Source organism: Macrosteles quadrilineatus, unplaced genomic scaffold, assembly GCF_028750875.1.
Source record: "Macrosteles quadrilineatus isolate MER2022 unplaced genomic scaffold, UCM_ALF_1.0 Scaffold_9__3_contigs__length_116548681, whole genome shotgun sequence".
In the NCBI taxonomy this organism is placed as follows: Eukaryota; Metazoa; Arthropoda; class Insecta; order Hemiptera; family Cicadellidae; genus Macrosteles; species Macrosteles quadrilineatus.
The window spans coordinates 36,246,178-36,271,130 of NW_026542602.1; the positions used below are offsets into that span (position 1 = coordinate 36,246,178).

Consider the following 24,953-nt stretch of genomic DNA (forward strand, 5'->3'; position numbering starts at 1 on the left):
AAAAGAAGATGAGTTTCAAACATTTCCCTCTACCTTTTTAGCAATCATTTCGTTGCCTGGACTTATAGTGCAAGTTTTATTACACCCTACCCACATGTTAAGGATCGTCTGACGAGTCATTCTTTAGCTATTATTTGTCAATTACATTCCTGCTGCTATAAAAATGTATTTTCCTACAGTCACCTGACAAAGTGGTCTTCCTTGCACTGATTCTAGCACAGAAAGTTGCTAATTGCTGCATCTACTTACTTTTATGAGGATGTGTAAGAGCTACAGAATACACATGTGGTCCATGTTTTGATACAATTTGGTTTGTGAGTGTGCCTACTATTCCATGGTATCTCCAGGCGTTTTTTTATTTTTTTTAAATTTTGTTGTTTATGGCGATTTTTTTTTCGTAAAAACGGAAACATCAGATTTTAGGGAAAACTGCTCCACAGATGTTGATTAATATTTACTACATTATGTTGTTACAACTAATAAAATGGTATATCCCCTATCATTGGAAAAAGTACGGTTCAAAAATTATCTATTTATACATACCAATGGCAGAACCATTTAAAAAGAATCAACTAAACAGTTATTGTATCTTTTGAGGTTTTCCCAATAAAATATCATAATTACTCCCACCAGCCATGATATAAGGGTTGTTGCATGCTGGGAGAAAGTATTTGTCAGATTGCTGATACCGTATATTTTAAAGCTATTTTCATGTCAATTAATTGATGTTGTAGTGATAGTGGAGCTGTGGCGGTAGTGAGGGCGGCCCACGCCAGTATCGCTAGTGTCAGTTGTGTTTGTGTAGTGTATTCATTGGTAGTGTGTAGGCGCCGCGCGCAGTTCAGTTTTCTCGTCGACCTCGTGTGCTCAGCGTCGTCGCCTCTGACCATATATGTACACGTGAGTAGAACAGTTTTGCGCTTTTATGTTAGTAATTAAAATCTCCTGAGTTATTCGTTTATTTATACAAATTTCATGTGTATTTTGTAATATTTACTATTATTTTCTGAAAATATAATTTATATAGGCTATCTAATATTTTTTGTTGGCTTATCAGACGTCTCCGCATTTTTATATATATTGGCTGTGAATATTTTAATTAAACACTATATTAATAAATGCAGTTTTTTTCATTCTTGCACACACGCTTTGGTGTTTAAAGAATCTGAAAGTGATATTGAATAAGAAATACATATTTTTAAATCAAATTAACTTCGTTATCATTGGTGCTTGTGCATACAGTTTATGCATAATTTTTTGGGGGTAAATTAAGTCGTGCTGACAAAAAACTGTTTAGATACCCATAAAATCTATTAAAATACAAACATCTGTTTCCATCAGTTTTTCGAAGGTGTGCTGAATTTTTTTACGCGTCTTTAAATGTTTAAATATTTTTCAATGTTTTTCTTACTTGAATCAAGAAAATGAATGCATATGTTTTCACGTATCATTAACTTGTACAACAAATTTATAATATACAATTTCTTTACACGAGTTACAATTGATCATAAACATAGTGATACATCATAACCATAATGATCATGTTTTATTTTTATAATTATTTAAATTTAATTTAAATATTTTAAAATAAATTTTGTGTACTAAATGCATAATTTAAAAGCTTTAGATAGGTAGTCAAATAATAAAACATTATACAATTTTAAAAAGATTTGTGCTTGAAGTAGAATAAGAATAATTATGGAAATATAAATACGTGACTAAACTCAGTGCTTCATTGTATAATAAATTAACTAGCAATAGGAATTTTGGATTGATTTGAAATGATGTTGTCTGTTGATAACTGTGGTATCTATTACTTAAATATTCGCCATATTAATGAATAATTTAACAAAGTAGAAATTCAATACACATCTATTTTATTACACATGTTATATTTTATTCACAATTTTGTATTTTATAATTGAGCTTTCTGTTTTCCAGCCCCATAAACATTTTTTTTATTATTACTAGGCCTAATTGATTGCGTTAAATCACGTTACATTTTGGGAGGAATGTTTTACCTGGCAGACACCTGAGAAGTGTTAGTAGGTTAGTAAACAATTGATCCAGAGGTCAATACCACTGCATTGTGAAGTGATCGTCATGATTTTTGTTGACTGGATCAGTTTCGATCAAATTGCAAGCCACGTCAATCGTGTCACAAATTTTCGAACTAATTATCCAATCCACTTTTCTCAATTTAAAAAAGAAACAAAAAATATTTATCTTCATGTCTTTTTTTAGCTTCTCAAATTATTTATTAGTTTTCGGATTTTGGTTAGGTACATTTGAAAAATTAATAATAATTTAGAGTTTAAATAATTGCATACACCGTACCCAGAAAATATGCACCAAGTAATAATGTAATTCTATAAGTGTGTTTTTTACATTTGAAATCCAAGCAACATAATCAAGTTTTACACTACAGTTAAATTAATTTCAAAATTCGTGTTTTTGGCGTAAATAAATTAATAAATAAAATTGAAATTAAAGACCTGGTCTAAATCCCAGACTAAAACGCGGGCACATTTTTGAAAACTATATTTCTGTTTACTGTAATCCATGTATACTATGATAAATTTATATTCTATAGTCAATTATTTGGAATCAGAAAAAAACTATAAAACCTACTGTGATAATTAAATAACATTTGGTCGTTAAATAATTAGCTACGTTTGGAGTTTTTGCTTTGGTTATGATTTATATTTATGAAAACCCTTGGTAGTAGCCTAATATAAATTAAGTAGGAGTAATAAATATATTGTTTTCAGATTTTCCTTCAATTGTTGTATAAATAATTATTTAGGACCTTAATGAAAATAAAATCATAGCTATAAATTCACAACATATTTTAAAGAATACGTTACAGGTATTGGAGGTATTCATTGGGTTTATTTAAAATGTTACATTTTCATAATTAATTTAAATTACTGTACTAGTGTACTCAAACAAATTGTTTATATATAAATATATATATATATAATTAACTATAAGACTACTGTTAAAATTCCTAATTGTGCTGTATCATCATGTATGACTCACTAAAACCTGTTTAGAGGATTTAATAAACAAAGTTACCCTTAGCTCATATTCCATTCTTTCAAGTTTTAAGACAGCAAAGCTCAATAGCCTATATTGTATTAGATATACAGTATTTAGAAGCCAATAATCAATATAATAGAGCGGAGCATCATGTTATCAATACATGGAATTGTAGGCCTAGGTAGTGTCATAATAATATTATATATTATATAATTATCATATATTATATTATTGTTGTTATTTTCCCAGTATTTGCATTAAAGGTATCATTTCCTCATTTACTATGCGATAAGTATAAGTAGCAAATGTTGATGAAACTCTAATCCAAAATAGCCACACATGCCACACTTCTGGAGTTTTTTCCAATCGAATGTGTTTTGTTCCAGTAGCGACTGGAGTAACGCGATCCGGAGATAAAAATAGCGACTTGGCCGCGTCGCTGCCTCCTAGACGCTACGGGCGGCACTGCCACTGCCATCGCCATCACGTCGATGCGTCAACGTCAACATGTGTAATCAGTGCAAAGTGAGGTTATGTGCGAGTGTATTGTTGTTGTTGTTTACTTGTGATGTTCGCGGGTTCAATGTGGATACAGAGGGGTTTGTCAAACATTCGGGCGAACCTGGATCTATGTTTGGATTCAGTGTGGCTGAACATAAGGAACGAGGATCGAATTGGTGAGTTGAATTTTATTCTATATTTTTTTATTAGTCTGTATGATGGAAGCTGTTTTTAGGTCTTTTTCTTTGATTCAGTTGTAATATTTGAAATTCTATATTTTACATTCAAATAATTTAGCTTATTTTTACTACTGTAGGTAAACTTGTACATTAATTTGATAATTTAATATGCCTGTCTGGTGACGGTGGTAAACTATTGAATATCAAAACCATTATTATTAATTCAATAAGGGTTTTTTCTAAACGATGGGTTGGTTTAAGAATAAGGTTTCTGAATTTTATTCATCTTTTGGACCTTTTCAATACCGAATCGGGTTTTTAATAAAAAGTTAAAATCAATTAAATTTCAATGGAAAAATGTTTATCGTGGCCATTCTGAATATTAATGTAGGCTAAATATAATCGTTAACTAGGCCTATATTAACAAAAATTGATCAACTATGCCTATCAACACAAAACTGTTTTAAAAACTAACCAACAATATTTTTAACGTGTTTTCTTATGTATTATTGCTCTGCTCACAGCTATTTTATAATAGTTTTTATATAATTAACGAAGCATGAGGATTACAATATGCTTTTATAAACAGCCTTCAATAAATGCCTCACGCACAGTTAGATTTTGACTGCTCTAGCGCCGTTCCATGTCGGATGTTAGGCAATTTAGCTACACCTCTGTTCTGTGTTCTGTGCTCTTCCCACCTGGAGGACATGGATTTGGTTTATTATTATTTTCGTCACTGCATGGAAATAGCTATTTGAATACATGCGTCGTGGGTGTAAAAGGTAGATTATTTCTCGTTTATGTATATCGGCTCCACTTCTTCTATAAGTTAGGATCATCATTACTGGAAAGTTGCACGAGATAGCTGTAGCATTGAGTATTGTATATTTGTGGTCAATTGTAGCTACAACATTTCCATGCTTCAGGCAATAAACATTGTTTATTTTTATTATCATTGACTATATACCATATTTTTACTGTAATATTTATGGTAGAGACAACAATGCTGAAACGTATCGTTTTAACAGGAAGTTTAGTTTAAAGACCTTTGTCTGTAAGTTTGTTTGCAATTTTGTAAACTTGTATTGTTCCTTATCCGATTACCGAGAGTAGATGTGGAATGTAGTTAATGCTTTGATTTTTCTCAGCAGGATTGCAATTTGTTTACTTGAGTTTTTTTTAATCCAACAAGACACGGTAGTTCTCCTCCTCATTTACTTCATCCACTTGTTCGAATCGAGAATTCGCACAGTTTAGGGTAGGGGGGAGGGGTGATATTATATTTAGTAAGATTAGTGACTTTGACGCACGTGTTTTATCTAGGCCTACATATTATTTACCAAAAGCGCATTTCGTTATACTGTAATTTTAATACAACACTGTAGGAATCTTATATATTAAAAAAATTTGGTTTTTCTTTTCCGAGTTCGTTTGGCTCTTCTACCCGACCGATTTTCATGATTGAGGTCTCAAATTGAAGGTATGCACGCACAGATTTGCCATCAAGCATCGGCATATATTTATCTATAATCCCACTCAGTTTATACGTAAACGAAATTCGCTCCCCATGTATTTCTTATGGGAGTTAAATTTGGCTTTTCTTTGCCGAGTTCGATGGGCTCTTCTACCCGACTGATTTTCATGATTGAGGTCTCAAATTGAAGGTATGCACGCACGAATTTGCCATCAAGTATCGGCATATAATTATCTATAGTATTACTCGGTTTATACGTAAACGAAATTTGCTCCCCATGTATTTCTTATGGGAGTTAAATTTGGGTTTTCTTTGCCGAGTTCGTTTGGCTCTTCTACCCGACCGATTTTCATGATTGAGGTCTCAAATCGAAGGTATGCACGCACAGATTTGCCATCAAGCATCGGCATATATTTATCTATAATCCCACTAGGCTTATACGTAAACGAAATTTGCTCCACATGTATTTCTTATGGGAGTTAAATTTGGCTTTTCTTTGCCGAGTTCGTTGGGCTCTTCTACCCGACCGATTTTCATGATCTAGGTCTCAAATTGAAGGTATGCACGCACAGATTTACCATCAAGCATCGACATATATTTATCTATAATCCCACTCGGTGTATACGCAAATGAAAATTTGCTCCCCATGTATTTCTTATGGAAGTTAAATTTGGTTTTTCTTTGCCGAGTTCGTTTGGCTCTTCTACCCGACCGATTTTCATGATTGGGCCGTAGAACGATTGGCACACATTTTTAGCCGATTTGGAATAGCACGACTGGCACAATCATTAGAGGGGATTAAGAAGGGCCAAACTGTAAGGTTCGGAAAGGCACGATTGGCTCAACAGACCGGTAAGGAAGTAGTAGGCAGGTAGCCAGAATGCGGGAAAATGAAAATTGTTTTTTCCCCACAAAGTCCCCGCTGTAGTGCTTATTAGAGTTAGCAATTACTTCATCCATGGTGTAAGTTTGAGCGACAAATCTGCTGCTACGGTCACTATGCCCCTGCTGGACCCAAATAAAACTACACTAACCCAACCTAACTTAACTAAACCTAACCTAACTTAACTTTACTAACCTAACCTAACCTAACTTAACCTAACCTAACTTAACCTAACCTAACCTAACTTAACTTAACCTAACCTAACCTAACCTAGCCTAACCTAACCTAAGCTAACATAACCTAACCTAACCATTGAAAATACGCGATATTACCGGCAAATGACTGTCGTAGCAGAGTTGACGGGGAATTTTAAACTTCCCGTTTTGCCTCGTTCGATGGCGTTTACCTGGTCGAGCGGTTGTGCCAATCGTGCCTTTTCCAAGCAGGCGAGTTGACCCTACTTATTCCGCTCAAATGATTGTGCCAATACTGCCATGGGCAGAAAATCCAAAAATGTGTGCCAATCGTCCCGTTCCCTCATGATTGAGGTCTCAAATCGAAGGTATGCACGCACAAATTTGCCATCAATCATCTACAAATATTTACCTACAGTATTACACGACCAGAACACATAATTTGATTTATTTTATATTTCTTACTTCAAATTAAGATGTACCTTTACCAGTTATAGATTTATGATCCCATATATTTTAGTCTAAGAACCTTCAGTTAAATACTGGCTTTCATTTAAGTTATTCAAATCCGACGAGTTTCAAGCAAATGCAAGGTGAATAACCAATATAAAAATTATTTTTCATAATGTTTTAATATGGTTAAAAATCAATAGCTCCAGTATTGTTCCTGTTTTTCTATATGTTTTAGACACAATATAATCAGTAAATTATAGGATTTAAATTGAGCTATTGGTTGTTTGAATCAGTTAAGCTCAAGATACCGTATTACTCAATAAAAAATTATAAATTTAAATATTTCTCGGATATAATAATTATTTTAACGCTGCGGAGCAGCATGGGTCCTCTAGTAAGGTATGATTTACCTACACGGTGTATTTTTTGTATCTTTTGTTTGATATATTCAAAGATAAACAAACATTGTGTCCGAACGGGCTTACCCCAACTCCGCGCGGTGGTCAGAAATCTGTCAAAACCGACTGCCCAACTCCGCGCAGTGGTCACTTCGGGTCCCTCGCGGCACATGCCCAACTCCGCGCAGTGGTCAATTTTGGCTCTCACAGCCCTGACGTATGAGAGTTTGTGCTCTAAGTTTGAAATTATGATATATTTTCATCATTTATAAGAAAGGAAAAGTAAAAAGTATATGCCTACCCAAAACAGGAGACGAAGCTTAAAAACCGCTAATATAAGAAGTTTTAAAAAGCCCGTGAGAAAGAGTGACTGTAAATTTATATGTTCCAAAGTCTACAATACTCAATCATTCTTTTTAGCACTGGGTTTATGAGCTTGCTGATAAACTTGAGTACCAAATTCAAAAATGTTAGTCTTGTAAACAACCACAGATTGCTTCAACAAATTGGCTGTAATCTCTGTTTCATAAAACAGTTAGCTATACACCTCAAATTGGGGGGAAAATTGGCTGAAATTGGTTTACGAGCATATTTCTTTTACATCTTATTAAAATTGGCGAATTTTACGTCTATGAAGAGGGTTTTCATTGAATCTAGACCCAGACCAAGGTTTTAGCTAATTTCCCATGTATAGGGAATAAGCTATTACCGTAGGTCTCATGGTAAGACCTGGACTCACTGATTAAATTTTTCGTTTTTATTTCCCAAAGGCCGAAAACACCATCCGTTCAAATTCATATATATATATACCGGTATATATATTTTATGTGTATATATGTAAGTCTGTTAGCACGATAACTCGAGCAAAATGATCTGATTTTGATTAAATTTGGCGTGAATGTGTAAACCGTTTATTCGAACGAGTTCACAAACCAGCACGATTGAACCATGTGAACTGGGGCTTATGTATATATTATGAAAGTATAACGTTTTTAAATTTCTTTTGAAACCACTTCGTAAAGCTTAAAAACAAATAATTCAGTATATCGAAGCGTAAAAGCGCCAGAATAGTTACAGAAAAAATGCCAAAGAATTCTTATTTTTAAATTCTTATGTTATTCTTATGGAGAATGAGTAAATTAAACTGTTGTAAAATCCTGTAAAAGGAACATATTTTGATTAAATTGTCAAATGAATTCATTTTACACTTAACTATTGACATTTCACACTTTTTACCCTGTCTCAAACACTTTTTGATGGGTCTGTAATTGACGGGTAACCTTAATATTACAAGTGACCACCGCGCGGAGTTGGAATTGGCCCTAAAAGTGACCACCGCGCGGAGTTGGGCTGAACCCTTCGGGGGCCATAAAACTTTTCCTCGGATTAAATTTGACCACTGCGCGGAGTTGGGCAATCCCCGTCCGAACGTCTACCCTACCCAGTGTCGGTAATTGCTTTACCATTGTTGCAAAAGAAACAAAGTATACATAGCCAGTATATACAGCAAAGTATACATCACCAAGAGACTAGTTTAGCTTCGCCATGGTGTATAGTGTATAGTCAATGGCTTCGCATATCACTTCCGTATTTTATCGTACCAGTATCTTGCGTACTAAGTAGTCCTCTCTAAGCTAACCCACCTAGTTTATTTGCCACTTTGTATCACGCCGCCATTTTGGTTTGGCTTGACTCCACTGGCGAGGAGAGCGCCTTTCGCAATTTGTTCTGTTAATATTTGTTTATAATGCGTAACCCTAGTGACCCGAAATAGCTCGGACACACCTCGTTCGTCTATCGTCTAATGTTGCCGTGTTACAAATTATTATTCTGCGATAAACTTATTAATGATGGTGTTGTATGATTTAGCTTGAATACATAACATTAAATAGCTCAAACATAAATTCTAGTGAGTACTTAGGTTTGCTGCTACAGGGAAGATAAGGTGTGTTTAATTGAAATATTGATATCTTAGTATGAAATAAACAAATTTGCCAAATTTCATAAAAATATATCTGTAAACAAGCAAACTACAACATTTTAATGGTCTGGAGATAGCCTCAAGCGGTTGAGCAGATATCTACACAAATCTAATGAATATGGTTTTCAGGTGATCAGCATTTCTATAGGTAGGCCTACATCCTATAACTCTCTCCACAAAATACTCTATGGGTAATGTTAATTATAAAATCGTTTTGGTTAAAAAACAAAAAGCAATAATTGGTTCTTAAAAACCTTAAAATGCTACAGGCGTTGAAGGGCACAAAATGTGTAAAATTAATCTAAATATGTTGGCCTAGCCTCATTCCTGGTTTCTCACAATTTAACTCAAAATCTTAACTTAGGCAACTACGTGAAGGACAACATGACAAACACACGTTACCTACGCACCCTAAGAACAACGTGAAAAATTGGTAAATCATACTACAGAGATAAAACCTATCATTCACCAGAGTTTTGAAGTTCAACTTCCGCCTTTCCCTAATAAAATTCAATTTCGTGATTTTCATCCTAACCGCCTAATAATATATCGCCAACTCAGCTGTAATGGTTGAACGCTTTAAACGCCATTTGTAATTATAGCGAGTTAACAGGAATGCTGGTTCCTCGCGCATTCCTATTTGGACCTATTACTGTTGATGGACTCCCGGTATAATGCTAGTGTTAGTTAAAAGCCTATTTGGCACTTATTGAATTCGTGAGGAGAAAATTAGCTCTAATTTATTTTCAATGGGAAATAATTGAGTCGTTTATCAGCCATTTGGGAATTAGATGGTTCAAATCAAATTTGTATTTGTTTGTAGCAATTTCCTTAATTTTCGTTCGGTTAGTACGTAATTTTAGATTGATTGGGGTGTTGGTTCAGTAAACGACAATTACATTTGGCCATGGAAGTATCACAGATACTGAATTCATTCGTAATGGTATTATTTTGTTGTGAGAGTCATCTGAAGACGTGCAATAGTTTTTCAAAAACTGGCGTAAAGCGATTAAGCCTACTCCGTTTGCTTAATATTTGGTCAAAGTTTGATGTCTGGCCATATGGTTTACTGATATATGTCACCAATAATTAAAGTATCGTTATTTACTCATATTCGTCCTTTTGGATCGGCCGAAGTTCCGATTCCAAGGTGTGTCCGTTTAGTAACACTTGAATGCGTTGATGTCTTCTTTTAATTAATAGGTTATTCCGCAAACCTAAAAACCATTCCAGCCAAATAGAACAATATATTTGTTAACTAGTGGCTCCTTAAAAAGGAGTAAATGGTCCTAACTAGTTTACAGTTTATTCACAGAGAGAGAAACTTTAAATTCCCATCAAGCAACTTGAAATTGTTACTGGAGTTCTGGACATAAAGCACATGTGCCAAAAAAGCTTCAAATGTGACAAGTACGAGAAATATCTTTACAGTACATAATTTTGATAAGAGTAGATTTTAGGCCTATGTTACGTTAGGTTAGGTTGCCTACTTCATAATCATTTTGAGCTAACCGGGAACTTCAGTTGTAACTTTGTCAGGCAAAGTATTGTTTGTGTAGCGAAAGTAATGTTTATGACAGGAAAAGTCAGCAAAAGTTAGCTGGATTATGTTTTTGATGTATGGAAACTGATAATTTTCTAAGATCTCAGCTGTATGGAAATGGGATATTTTCGAATACAGAGTGATGAAAATGTTTCTCCTTACATAGAAAACTAATCGTAGAACAAAAAAAATCTTAAATGCTACGATCAATTTTATTACTCCACTCTTTTTACGATATAAAACTACTCTTACACACAGGATTAATTTAATGTATCAACGTAAATTATAAATAAAGGGCAGTCCCTCTAATTATGCTTAAACATTTTTGAACACAAAAGTATTAATCTGTCTAATGTCATATTCATATCCACATAGCATTCCGTAGCTATTTACTGTATGTCTAGGGCAATATTAGTTACTTGAACATTCATAGTGATCGCATAACTATCGCTTCCCAAGATGAACAGTATGATTTACACTCTCCCATATACACCAGGTGATTTGCACACCAGGATAGGATGCGGGTGATCCGGAGGTCAGAGGTGGACGATCTATCTGAAGCAGAGAATTTTCCCAGTGTAAAGGTCTATAAAAGCGATTGGTGTGATGAATAACGCACAGAATAGCTTTATTTCCATACAAATACAGCTTCTCATGAATGTGCTATTTAGATGCTCTCCTTAACATATTTATAGCCTTGGATCAGCTGAAGGCGATTTTCGTAGTGCTGAGGTGCTGCTGCTGTACTCTGTAGTGGTTAGAGTGTGCGACATTTATTGTCGGGTTCAAAATTTAACAAACAGTAAGTTTAATGGTGTTAGGTATGTACGTGATCAGATAGCTCAGGGCCAATTTTAGCTTGTTACCAATAATTATAGTTATCAAGAAAACAAAACATCTTCCTCATAGGTAAGAAGAGCTGTTTCACGTAGCATTTTGACGTTTACTCTTTATTTCTTGTAGTTTCTCCAACCTGTATCTATTTTATTTTACCAAATAAAACAACCCATTAGTAAACTATTAAAAAAACGCACATTGTAGTATTTATCCTATAAAAATAATTAGTGCACTCAATTAGTAATCGGGCAAAAAACACACATTAAATAAACTTCAGATTTGATCACAGTCGTAGCATCCAAAGTCAATGATTGTGTTATCAGAATTGTATTATTAGGCCTACTATCTTACAAGCGTGAATCTACTACTATCCTATACAGGTGAATTTGTGGCTCAATCGGGAGCTATAAAGCCAAGGCAGCGCGTATTTTTTATATGATCCACGCACAGGTTCTTGATGCCCGTTTAATCTTGCAAATGCAAAAAGCCACCAACCCCTTAACATTGTCAATAATAAGTAAGTCTATGACGTTGAAATGACCACATGAGAACCGTGTCCAGTATACACACGACGAGTTGCCCATTTACATGGCAACTAATGGATGAAAGTAAATGAAGCGTGTTTATGATACAAGCGTCGCTTTGTGGCAAGTACAAGTATCTGATGGCGATGAAAGTTCATTGATCTGGCAGATGTTGAGCGATCTGCAGATGCGTGAAACATATGTTGGATTGCGGATATGCTGCATGTTGCCATGTTGCCATGTTGTCGACAATGCGTTGGTTACGCTGTGTCGCTCCACTATAGTCACGTAAAATAGAGAGTAAATTCGTATACAAACCTTGAGAGTAGAGGAGGTTTTAGTAAATTTAAAAAAATGAAAGCCTCAAATGTATTTTAGCAAGTTTGTGTGCATTTGTATAATCTCATGATTGATTTTCAAAAATCCATATGACTGTTGAGCTGAAATGTAGAAAGCAAGTCATAGTGAAATATTACCCTTTACGAGATTTACTTTTTGAGTTGACTCGTCTCTACAAACCCTACAAACCAACTGAAGAAGCGCTAACTCTGTTTTCAACGACATTGTTTTATGGAAATCTTGTTTAAAATCTCATTTGTAAAATTTTCAAGAATTGGTTCCTGTAAAACAGGTTGTTAAACTAGTAACAAAACTGTTCAGACGTGTTATGGCATTAAGAGCAATATGAATATTTCGTTAGAATTAATTGTTTTTTTATGAAAAATGTAAACACTGATTCGAATATATATAGCTTATTGCAATTATTTTATTGACTCGATTATTGATACTGCTAGTTTTTATCACCAAAATATCATTTGTTACAACACTTCAAAATCTCATTTATCCAAAACTTATTATTATGCTACATAACTTAAGAGTAGGGTGACCCGGGGCAATTCTGGCAGCCAGACGTGAACCTTAACTTTAACTGCTTGTACCGCGGTGAACATATTTTTCATTTTATTTTGACAATTACCATAGTAATTCTATGTTATTCCTCTAGTGTTTTCATATATTTAGACAACAATCTCAAACTCCCCTTAAGGGGGTTTGAGGTTTTTTTTTTTTGGAGTGTCAGATGCCAGAATTGCCCCAACCTTGGGGCAATTATAGCAATACCTTATATTTTCCTTATTGTTTAAATTGCTCTGACATTGGGGCAATCATGGCATAGGCCTAATTTAGCTGTTTAAGATGGTGTTTTAATTTTTGTTCTATCTCTATTTATAAGGAAGTTGTGAATAAACCGGTAAGACAGTACAAGCGTACAAGGGCCTTAACCTCAAAACTTCTAGCAACAATAAACAATAAAAATAATCAGGTTGCCATAGAGTAATCTAAGCAAAAGGTGTTTACAAAGCCATCCAAATGAACTGAAATGAAACATATTACACATAACACACGTTGTTATACAATTTATTCTTTAATTTATACATTATTTGTATAAAGATATATAGCTGCCATAATTGCCCCGGGTTCTTTGCCACAATTGCCCCTTAGCATATGAAAATGGGGCAATTATAGCACCCATTTAAATTTAAATATCTTAAAGGGATAACTGCTATTACTATTTTTGTTCATGAAGTTTTAAGTCTGAACAATTATCTTTGAGTATATAAAAAAATAAAATATAAAATTCATAAGGGAAAAAAAATTAGCCGTGTGCGATGTTTCGATATCCTCGGGCTGTGGAAGAAAGTACTTTTTTAATCGCTAATAAAAATTACTGCAAACATTTTATTTTTACAAAAATGCTTTCTTATATATAGGAGGTATATGCTGAAATAACAAATATTGCTTCACTGATCTGTAAAGCTGAAATTTAAAAAAAAATATAGGCCATTGCTATAATTGCCCCGTGCCAGAATTGCCCCGGGTCACCCTACTGGTATACATAGGTAATTCTACTCTTTGATCTGCCCTGTGGTATTACGCAAACAAACTAGCCTTTTCTAGACTAGTTGCTGCTTATTGATTATACTCTTAACGAGCTGCAATCTTGTTGAATAATAGTATCTATGTAGTTAGTAACTACCAACACCAACCCATCCCAAGGTCGTGCTAAAGTATGCAGAAACAGCTGATAACGTCGGCTGCAGCAAGTGTTTGAATGCTTTGTTGTTTACAGAATTACGTAGTCTCTTTTGTAATTGCATACTTTCCTTGTTTTTAAAGACGTTCAGTGGTATCTTCGGTGCTTGTACACGTGTTAGCCTTTTACGATTGATGACGATGGTGAAACTTTTAACTTTTGATAGTCATGAGCTTTGATCAAGAATAGGCCTACGGAATTTCTATTTCATGGCAGTTTATTCATCCATAATCAAAGATAGAACTAAGTCGTTTAGTTGCCACTTTATGGTAATACAATGAGTTTTACTCAAGTAGTTCATTTTGATGAATTCCACCTTCAGCTTTTCCTCGATCTCAATCCCAACGCTCCATGTCACTTGTGAAGAGCTATTGTGAATGGAATCTTCTCCAGTGTGTATACATCCATAGTTAAAACTCGGAATGAGATTGAAATAAATACCTACACTGTTATTTATTTATACCGAACTGCGAAAACGTTCGGTTTCAAAGTACAAAAGAAATAGAAATAGAAAATTAACTTGTTATTACTACAGCTGTTTTTTTCTTTCAATATATTCCACCTTTCATATCTTCACAATCTAAATCACAACGCACCACCTCTGTTATTATTTGTAGGGCTACAGTGCAAGGCAGTTTTGTTGTAGTGTAACCATAGCCAAAGCCAGAATTGAGACAAGGAATCAATGCTTGGAGTATTTTGGTAATACTTGGTTATTACATTAAACTTTTCAGTATTTTACTCAAATAGTTTGACATTTCAACAAATTCAGTTGAACTTTCTACAATCGCAAGGCACCATCTGCTGTCACCACTAATGTGGAATAGTACGATGACACCAGAGGCAGCATGCGAATGTGGATGTCAATACAGGTACGACCAGTCTTGGGACGGAGACAGAATACGAAACAATATCCACTGCCAATACAGGAGGCTGGCATCTGTAACAGGATGTGTGTGAAAAACTGCAGATCTTCGCAGACTGCCTAGTAGAGACAGCGCGATCTGCTGGGGAATACAGAGTGGTCTCAGGGTTGTTGGTGGGGATTGGGGTAGTTTTGAGGTTAGAAGTAATGGAGTATTTTGAAAGTTGAAGAGAGAAATTTTGATGTATGAAGTCATTGATGTAAACGGTAAAGGGGGTGTTTGGAGTAAATTCTTGCCATTTGAAGCATAGTATTTGAGATTGTTAGTGTTTGGAGGAAGGGATTTTCTGTAAATAAAGTCATTGATGTAAATGTGTTTATTGGTGTTCGGAGTAAACTCTTGATATTTGAAGCAGATTATTCGAGTTTGTTGGTGTTTGGAGCAGATTCTTCTCTGTGTAGGAAGTTGATGAAGTAATGTTTGGAATTTAGAGGTACGAGGCTGTTTTAAAAGATTGGAAATTCTACGTCATAGCTTGAAATATTGAGACTCGACTCGGTTAAAGGGAATGATACAGTATACAGACTGTAGGATGTGTTTAGAACATATCAATGCTTAAAACATTTTCAATGAGAAAGTATACCTTTTTACAAAAATCTCCACATTTAAAACATCTCATAGTGAATATTCCGGGCATCCATGCAATATTTCTCTGACGCAGCATCACTAAATTTACAAGGTGACATACAAATTTTCTTTCGGAACAAGTTCGTTAACTTACAGCACATCATTGTTCATATACTTATCCTCATTTACACATACTTGGAAGCATAATAGCAAGGATAAGTTTCTAGTGACTGATCCTTCGCTGTGTGCTGGTTGTGCCGCGGTCAGTGCGGTTCACCTGTAGCAGGGATCGTCTTACATTCACCCAAAACCGTTCTACGGTTTCCCGCACAACCGTGTTTGAAATCCCCATGTCCAAATTCCTCTTCCAAGTTTTGGTTTTGCTCAAGGCCTACTGGAATGGCGTGCTACAAAATCATGTGTTGTTAGTATTTTTGTACTGCCCTAGAGTTGGTAGGAAAGGATATTCAAGTTACTTTTCGTCTGCAGTTCTTATATTTTAAACTCTTCAACGATTTCCGACGATCAGTATCTTTTTATGTTAATGGAATAACGCGCATTTCCATACCAGTAAATGGTCGTCGAGTTTTGTAGAAACAATTATTTTTTGTTGCTACACAATGTTTCTTTAGGTAACTTAGATTAAAAGAATAATGCACCAAAACTAATTGTCTAATAAGGTAGTGGATTAACAACCACGAAACGTATGTAACTATATGTAAAATGATTCGATGTAAATTATAAGGTAAATTTGCCACAGTAAAAAAGATATTGGTAGGCTTATTTTTTTTACTCTGTCCCAGCCAAAGTTCAGACAGGTAAAGTATTTCTAGGAAAATTGAAAGTTGAAAACTTGTATTGTGTAAATTTTGGAGAATTAGACGAAACTACTAAACCAATTTTACTCTTTTACTCATAAGATCGTGTAACAAGAGATTGCTCCATTTTTTATGTTTTTTGTGTCGTACCTTCCTAGAACATATGATGACCTTCACAGGCCTTGCAGAGCTAACTCGCTAACCACTCTATCTCTACACTAATTACACTTCTGGGGCAGCGAACACAGAAACTGGAGTCATTGATCTTTTCAGAAGAAAATCTAGTTTGGTCTCTTAAATATCCTGCTTTTGCGTCCGAAAATCTTTCCTGTTCTTCCAGAAGGTATTCTTGATGGCCATGCGTCATTTAAGTACATTAAAAATCTTCCTAGAATCCTTTGAGAACTCCAGTAATTACCCTTCTGAAGACATCGATTTTGATCAGCAATTCTAGTTTAGTCTCAAATGTCTTCTGCTTTTACGCACGTACGTCCTTCCAACTAGATGTTCATGAGTCATTAAAGCACCATCCTTCTTGGAATAATTAGAGAACCCCATTCATCACCAAAATCTTGAGCAGGGAAATGACGTGTCACACTCGTTCGCGACTTCCTTCCTGTGAGTCGGTCAGTTTGGACCTGGTCAGTTTGGACCTGGTCAGTTTTGGAGTCCATTATTCATGCTGTGCGTGTCCAGTATAAATAAACATCTGTTGATAATATTGGTGGCGCTCTCTGGTGAATTGGAATGAGTCTGCGCGAACTGTTGGTTGTGTAACGTTCAGAGTCACAGTTTGTGTATTTTACGTATTAAACTTGTTAAGAAGTTTCCGATTTCGTTATGATTTGTCGTTGCAAAAGGGGTTCGGTTCAACATAATCTTATGTAGATTTGAGGCTGAATTGGAGAAAGGCAGATGTTCCTTCATTCAGCTGTTTCTAGTATTCGTGGCTGTGGCTATGAAGCACGTATTCAGTACATTTTTGTTTCTGTCGTGAAATTACATATAAGTGGATATTGTGCTTATCAAATAAAAGATCACTGTTTGATTCTGAAAAAAAGCTAGGCCTAAACTACTTTTGATGGCCTATGTGGTTATCGGGACTTTTGATCCGTATAGATCATCTCACTCAATTCATTATCACTCCTCATTCATGTTCAGTTAAAAATACGTCCCCAAGTGTACGTTGTTGTAGATAATTGCGTTGAAGTTTCCAAGTACGAAAGATGATTCGAATGGTTTAGCCAATTAAATTTGGAGCAATGTTAAAGTCCATCCCTTACAAAATAAGTAAAATACAATACTGATGCCGTATGCTATATAAACATGTATAAAGAACAAAGCAATAAATCTACTTTCTTAACGATTTTCATATTTACATTCATCATCTTTGGACCGAACAAACTCTTTTCTTCTTCACTAATAGTTTACGCCAAAAGCACATCTGTTCGCCCGCCAATTCTGAAGTAAAAACAGTGTCTAGCCATTCATAATTGTTCTGTTCGCGCGAAAAACCCAACTTATAAAGCAACTCGCGGAAACTCGCGAAACTCTGGCTTGGAATGTAAACTACCTTGCTTGTAAAACCATATCTGGATAATTACTGAAATTATCTCTTTTTGTTCGTCGCATCCGCTCTCCAAGTAGCGTTCCTTTTCCAATTGAGGCGGATTACGCGAATGTATGTGAAAGGTGATTTTTGTTTCTTGGAGGTATTTGAAAGATTACTCTATGGGCTCTAGACCTGGGTAATGGCAAAGGCATGGTGCAATTCTTAAGATTTAAGGACTGAATGGTCGGGGCATTGGACTTTGGGCCGGTAGAGATTATTACTTTATAGAATATATTTTGAGTTCGAATTTTATTTTACGGTGGATGACTTTTTTACTATTACAATTTTCAAGCAGTTTTTTAAAATTTTCATTATTGGTGTAAGTAAAACCCAAACCTTGTATCGAATTGCATATTCGTCATACTTTACAAACTGTAAAATCCCAACCAAACCTCTAACTCTAACCTTCTTAACTCAAACGCGTAGTATAGTGTGTTAATTCATTGCCACTACGCATTACTCAAAATACTGTTTCTGTGAAAACAATCAAATTATTTCATAAAAGACACCTTAAAGGTAATAATTCTCACTTAGTCTGGCCACTCCAAACCAAGAACGTAACAATATTTTTTTCTCACTTTCCACACTGTTATAGGTCAATTGTACACAACCAGATCTTGAAAATCTAAATTTTTCCATTCATAGTAGAATATATTCAGCAAAAGATTAGCTCTAGTATTTATTCCTTACGCTTAGAAGATTGCGACATAATTCACATGATAGGTGACGAGACCACAATCGTCGCGTATGCCAATACTCGTGTATACCACAACAGTAGGCGCGTGTTGTTGGTACACGGGGGGCGTGTTCCGTGTTCGTGTGTGAGCCTCTGATTCAAATTCACCTACTCCGGTCGTCAACGAACCATGACCAGCGCTGGGCGAGCTGCATCACCGTGTCTACAACAGGACTAGACAGAGCGTAACACCACTGACTATGTATACCTATAGGTATATAGGTATACATAGTCTATAGGTGTATATAGTCAATGGTAACACATCACATACGTGGTGACATTCCCGGTTGGGACGAAAATTATGGATTTTTTAAGAAATTGGCAGCTTTTTTAACCTTTTACTTGCCAACCTTTTAACCTTTTACTACCGGTATAGTAGAAGTATGAACTGAATAGTCTATTTATAAAATGTCATAGCGAGTACAAACCCACGACATCGCTGCTATGGATTTGTAGACCGTCGTGCCAACGACTCTCCCACATTAAATGATTTTCAAAGGAATTAATACGGTACCTTAAATCTTTATCATTGTACTAAGTTAACTTAACTTAATCAACAAATATTAAAGATACTATAACATAGCTGTTATGGGTATGTTATGATTTTATTTGCAAATAGCCAGTGTGCTATAATGGGAGTCGAACCGAAGCCTACAGAACATAAGTCCCCACACTTGTGTCGATGCATAAGTGTTTTATGTGTTTTTGTAGCTTTGATTAAATCACTTGACGAACCGTAAGAGAGGCTTAACTTCTAGAATACAACAGTTTAATTCAATAATGGTTTTGATCAATGGTGGGATTGTTATTCGGCCTTCAGGCCACAAGCTTCGCTTTCTAACTACTAAATCAGTATTGTCTGTTTCACTAGTTCCCCAATATACATAAAAAAACAACAGTTTTCCAACCTAAAATATCTTGAATAATCATAGCTTTTTCATGTTGGCTAATATGTATTTAAGTCATAAGAAATTTTAATGGGAGCTTAACTCCTTAAAATTAAACATTTCAATCGGTAAAGACCATTGCTGACTAACGGAACGGGTTACACTAGGAGGATTAAACATTATGTTTAATCCTGCTAGGGGTTACACCTGCAACGGTGCCAAATACAAAATCCTATACTCTACCCACTAGAGCACTAGACATACTATCTGCATCATCAAACTCTATACCACTACATTTCTCACTTCCTCCAGGCTGGTCCCACCCATGCAATCCCACATGCGAGGAGAGCGTGTATGTAGGTGCAGTTAGTCAGCTATTGGCTCATTCATGGGTAGCCTCTGTAGATCTGACTCATCTGGACTCAGGCCTAAATATATACGCGGCCACAGGCCAACACACACCTCATGATATACGGGTCACACACACTAACACACATGGCTAGACAACGTAAATCATGTGTGAACATTGAGAAACTGGCTGCTGATTGGCTTAGAACTTCTTGTGTTACTTAGTATCATGTAGTTGTATTGTGTCTTGATGTCATTTGATGTACAGGGTGTTGAAATCTAACTCGGAGTCTCGTCTTTTATCTTTGGATCTGATTAAATGGTTCTTATTTGGTTTTATAAGTTGTATTTATTCAGTAACATAGCTAAAAAAGGTATCCCACCTCCCCCAGCACTGATTTTTAATTTATTACTATTTGGGTTGAAATGCAGTGACACTTATTAATCCGGACCGTAGTGATAGGCCTACGGACTTTTGCTTAATTCGAACATCTTTTTTAAAGCAGTTTGTACCCATGCCCCCTCCTAAGTTAGGGTTGTGCCAAACAGTAAAAATGCAGTTGTATTCAGTTTATGCTTCAGAAGTTTACTGTTTTTTTATTATATTTAGTTAAGAATGCACACAGTTTTTATCTGGATAAGGTGTTAAATACGGATACATACACGAGGTACACTAACGATCCTGGGACGCCATTTTCTTTATGTTAAAACTATTCCGTATATAATTTAATACGGAGTTTCATTATGCCAAGTCGGGGTTGATGGAGGTTTAACTCTACGCCCAGTTGAGTCTCAGTGGTACAGTGATATAAATGCTATTTACCACAAAGTTTAAGTAAGATAGTAACAATATCAGTATTTTGACCACCCCCTCAAAACGTAAAAATCCTAATTCCGTTCAAACGCTCAAAATAAACCTACATCTTTAAATAATGTTCAAAAAAAGTCCTTAACAATTTCCAAACATTTCAAGTTGGACCAAAGTGCGGTCCGCAAGTGGTACATTTACAAACAGGTGCTGTAAACGTTTCCACTAGTTTGTGATTGAAACTGTCAGTCGTGGAGTTCAAAGATTCTCTTTGGACCGAGGACAGAGGAAGTCTACTTCAAAGACTACACATGTTTCACAGATGTTACCCCCGCACCCTTCGTCAACCTTGTACCTAGAACTGCGGGGAACCCCGTCCCTGGCTACCCTCGGGTCGTCCAAGGGACGGGCGTGCTCCCATGTATAGGAGATAATGTAGGCGAAGAAAGCCCGCTAAACTGAAGAGTATTGTTGACAAGTTGTAAATTAAATTTCATAGACTATAGCATTGTTGTACAGAAATTTTTAAATTGGCCGATAGGTAAAAGACCAACAGCGTCCTCTTGTTAATTATTTTAATGGTGAGGAAATTAACTTTCCAATTTGAACCTAACTAATAAAACAAAAACAGTTTTTACTAAATTGAATGGAAATTATTCAACTATCCCAAAACAATCACAGAATTTGAGTACATAGAGATAAATGAGATTTTCTACAAAAATGTTTTGGTGAATACAACCGCAATATTCATTAACTATGGTATTCAAATGAATAAACAAACTACAAATTTTGATTAGAATATTCATTATCATATTTGGCAATCTTTCGTGAATTAAGATTCGTCAATGCGTGTTGAAATTAAACTATATACTGAATTCATTCACTTTGGTGGCTAGTTCTCATTCATACATAAATTAGTATGATTGCTTACAATTTTAAATTCTAATAAATTAATCGAAACACCATTAAACCTATATATTACAAGTAATACTGAAATGTAGATTAATCCAAGTAGTACAGACAAGCCTGCATGGGTATGCTTACACTAAAGATGGGTCATTAATAATCAATGAAAATTTTAGATATTCTATATTGTATCAAATTGTAGGTGTTTGATAATGTATTAATCACCCTTAACAAAAAAGAAAAAAATACCAATGTTGAAATTTCCAACAATCATCCAGATATAGAACTGTGTCACAACACAATCAAAGAGAATGCATGTAAATTTGCTCGTAGAATGCGGATAAGTGGAGACGACAGATGCACATTGTTGATCAGCTGATCGCTACTGTGTTGCCTCAACAGCTGATCATAATGACGTCGGCTGCGCGCGTGGCTCCAGCGCCGTTGCTGATCACCGTTTATAAATAGTGGTTACAAACGCGATGCGTGATCCTCGCTGGAAACTCTACACTTTGTTGTCGTCTGCTTCGTTATTGTTATTGCACGTGTTAACTCACAGCTGATTCGTTGGGATCACGATAGCTTAGAGATGTGTTAGAGGGATCGACTCCGGTTGTAGGCTATTTTTTTAAGGTTTTCTTGAATTTTTAGTCGGGTATGTTTGTTGGATTAGGTTCAGTTGAAAACCAACAACGTATTAGTCAAAGCTATACGTGTGTTAAAACTCCCTTATTTTATCACTAGGAGCATCTGCTTTTGCATATGGCTAAAGATAGAAAATAATAGTGTTACCTTAATTATACTGTACCAACAAAAATAAGGAACCGATTAGCGTACGCCACAAAAAATACATAGAAACCTGGATGAGTGGATTTTTGGGTTGTAGGTCAGAGGGTCCCAGGGCAATCTAGAGAAGGTGTTGTGAGAAATTCTCACTCGCCCTAGAAACTTCAAGACGAACTTATTCGATTGTAATAAACATTTTGATGGTTTTCATACTATTCATAACAAGCGTGACAAATATCTGGCTCGCCTAATAATGTTAACGAGAGGTCGTCCAGTGGTCGAAACTCGACCAAAATAATGTAATGTACTCACTTCTCTATTTTCACCCCACACTGTAAATAAAACATGTGATTGGAGTTTCTTCCATTTGTTTTGATTTCCTGTTTATATTTCGTTGTTATTTCGTCACCAGCATGGCAACGCATAAGATCCATGTTAATTTTTTCAAATCTTTAAACTCATTTTTTGTGCTTATCTTTGAGCCTATTTAAATTTCTAAAGGGATTCTGCACACCTACAGGAAAATAGCTTTCTAACGGTATGCGTAGATTTTCCCTACGATGCACACGAGCTGAGAAAAAAGGTTTTAAAGAAACATGCTTGCCTATTAATATATAGATAGATAACCCAAAAATAATCAACAGCATTTTATCTACCTATTGATACATTTTGGGGGTTTGCACCTTCAGAGGTCGGGGGTTAGAATCGTCCACCTTCACTCTTTCTCTGTGACAATAGAGACTATATTCCAAAGGATTATCTTCGCCAATTGTACTTTTGAAGTCCCAAACCACCTGTTAGCTGTACAGTCCTCACACCCGAGTTTCCACAGATGACATTTCCATCAGCGGCGTCTGTCGGAGTGTCTGGTAAGTTGTAGCCATACCGGGTTGTGAGGCAAGGGACCTTGGACGCTCCATACTTGGTCTCGTCCCAGTATTGGGTCAAGTGCAGCAACCGCTGAGTACTGTGTACTGGGAAATGTAACTGGGACCGACATTTCACTTTCATTGCTAAGTTGACATATAGTTCAACATGTTTGTTTTAAGGTATCAAGTATGGGGATATATAAAATGGGAGTTGTTAGTTCATTGCAACGTTGCATGTTGCTATGTTGTCTTGACGTATTACAATATTGTTATGTTGTCATGTTGACGTGGTAATTTGGAAATCTCCAATAGTAATCGATTCTACATACAAGTACAAAACACAATCGGTAAATATAGCTCCAGGCGCATTTCACATTTGCTTGTTGGTATGACTTTCTGAAATATTGTCTCCATGTCGAGTAAAATGTTTGTTATGTTCAGACTGGAATTGTGTCTACAATTGGTTCTTATACAGTTGGTTGGATGCGCGGCATTACACATACGATATTTCTCCGACAGGCAGTGCTCATAAAAAAAAACTTAACAAGAGAAAATTACCGGTAAACATTTGGATGTCAAATAATCGGCCGAACTATTTGTAAAGAAATCTTATGTCTCCAGGACATCTCACATTTTATTTGGTATAAATCCAATTCGATGTTCGAAGGCCTACTTCTCTGTATAAGGGAATTCCTTCCACTTTAAGCTAGACGATCATTTAATTAACCACAATTTATAACTTTTCATCATCCAAGCCGTCAACCGTTAACTTCCATAGTTGTAGTTTATAGTCAATGCAGCCCAGTCCTGATTGGTTAGATACATAGTCAACTTGCGAATTCTACTAGACGGGTTTACTCGGAACTATTTTAGTTGAGCCTCCTTCAGTTTATTACACCAATAAGCGGATTAGAAGCGGCGAGTTTTAAGGCTTGATCCACTTTTGGCGCAAATCTTTGACTAAATGTGTTGCAGTGGATTTCCCACGTGAGGGGTCGTAAATTTTGACATGAGTTATTGAGTTGGTTACGAGACGAGAGGTGGGTAATATAAGTTGATAACTTCTAGTCAACCTTGTATGTCGTGAGATTTGCAACTTTGAACTGCTGATGCCAATGTGTAATGATTTAAATACGTTGATTTGGATTTAAATTCTCTACCTTTTTATAACAAAAAAAATGTTCTTAACATTTACGGGTTTTTATGACATTCGGCATTAAAGATTTTAAATGGCCGCCATATTGTAATAACTTGAGATATTGGAAGGAAATTTTGTAAGCTCTTTTTACCTTTTAAACTACGCATTCATACCAATTTTGACATTTATATCTTGAAAATGATTAAGATATAAAATGATTTAAAAAAAACCACAAACAGACCGACAGAAATTTAGGCATTTTAGACCCATTCTTATATGGTATTTATGTTTATCTTAGCCCAAGAAACAAGTCCACGAAATATGTACAGACAATTTGGAAACACCCTGTACATCAAAATATACAAACGACATAGGAACAAATAGAACACTAAACGCGAATTTCACTTAAATAAAAGCCAAAATGACCACAGCCAATACACCTGAGCTG

General features: G+C 35.5%; 1 protein-coding gene across 3 annotated transcripts in view; it reads left to right on the plus strand.

Annotated features, from left to right (window-relative positions):
- The first annotated feature begins 812 nt into the window (after window positions 1-812).
- LOC129004409 (integrin alpha-PS2) overlaps window positions 813-24,953 on the plus strand; it is a 206,879-nt gene continuing 182,738 nt past the window's right edge. For 2 of the 3 annotated variants that reach the window (XM_054432984.1, XM_054432986.1), the window contains exons 1-2: window positions 817-900; window positions 3,429-3,719. In XM_054432984.1, the coding sequence (XP_054288959.1) occupies window positions 3,550-3,719 (170 nt within the window). In that variant the 5' untranslated portion in view covers window positions 817-900; window positions 3,429-3,549. Of the gene's footprint in view, window positions 901-3,428; window positions 3,720-24,953 lie in introns of all 3 variants that reach the window. The other variant, XM_054432985.1, reaches the window with a different exon arrangement.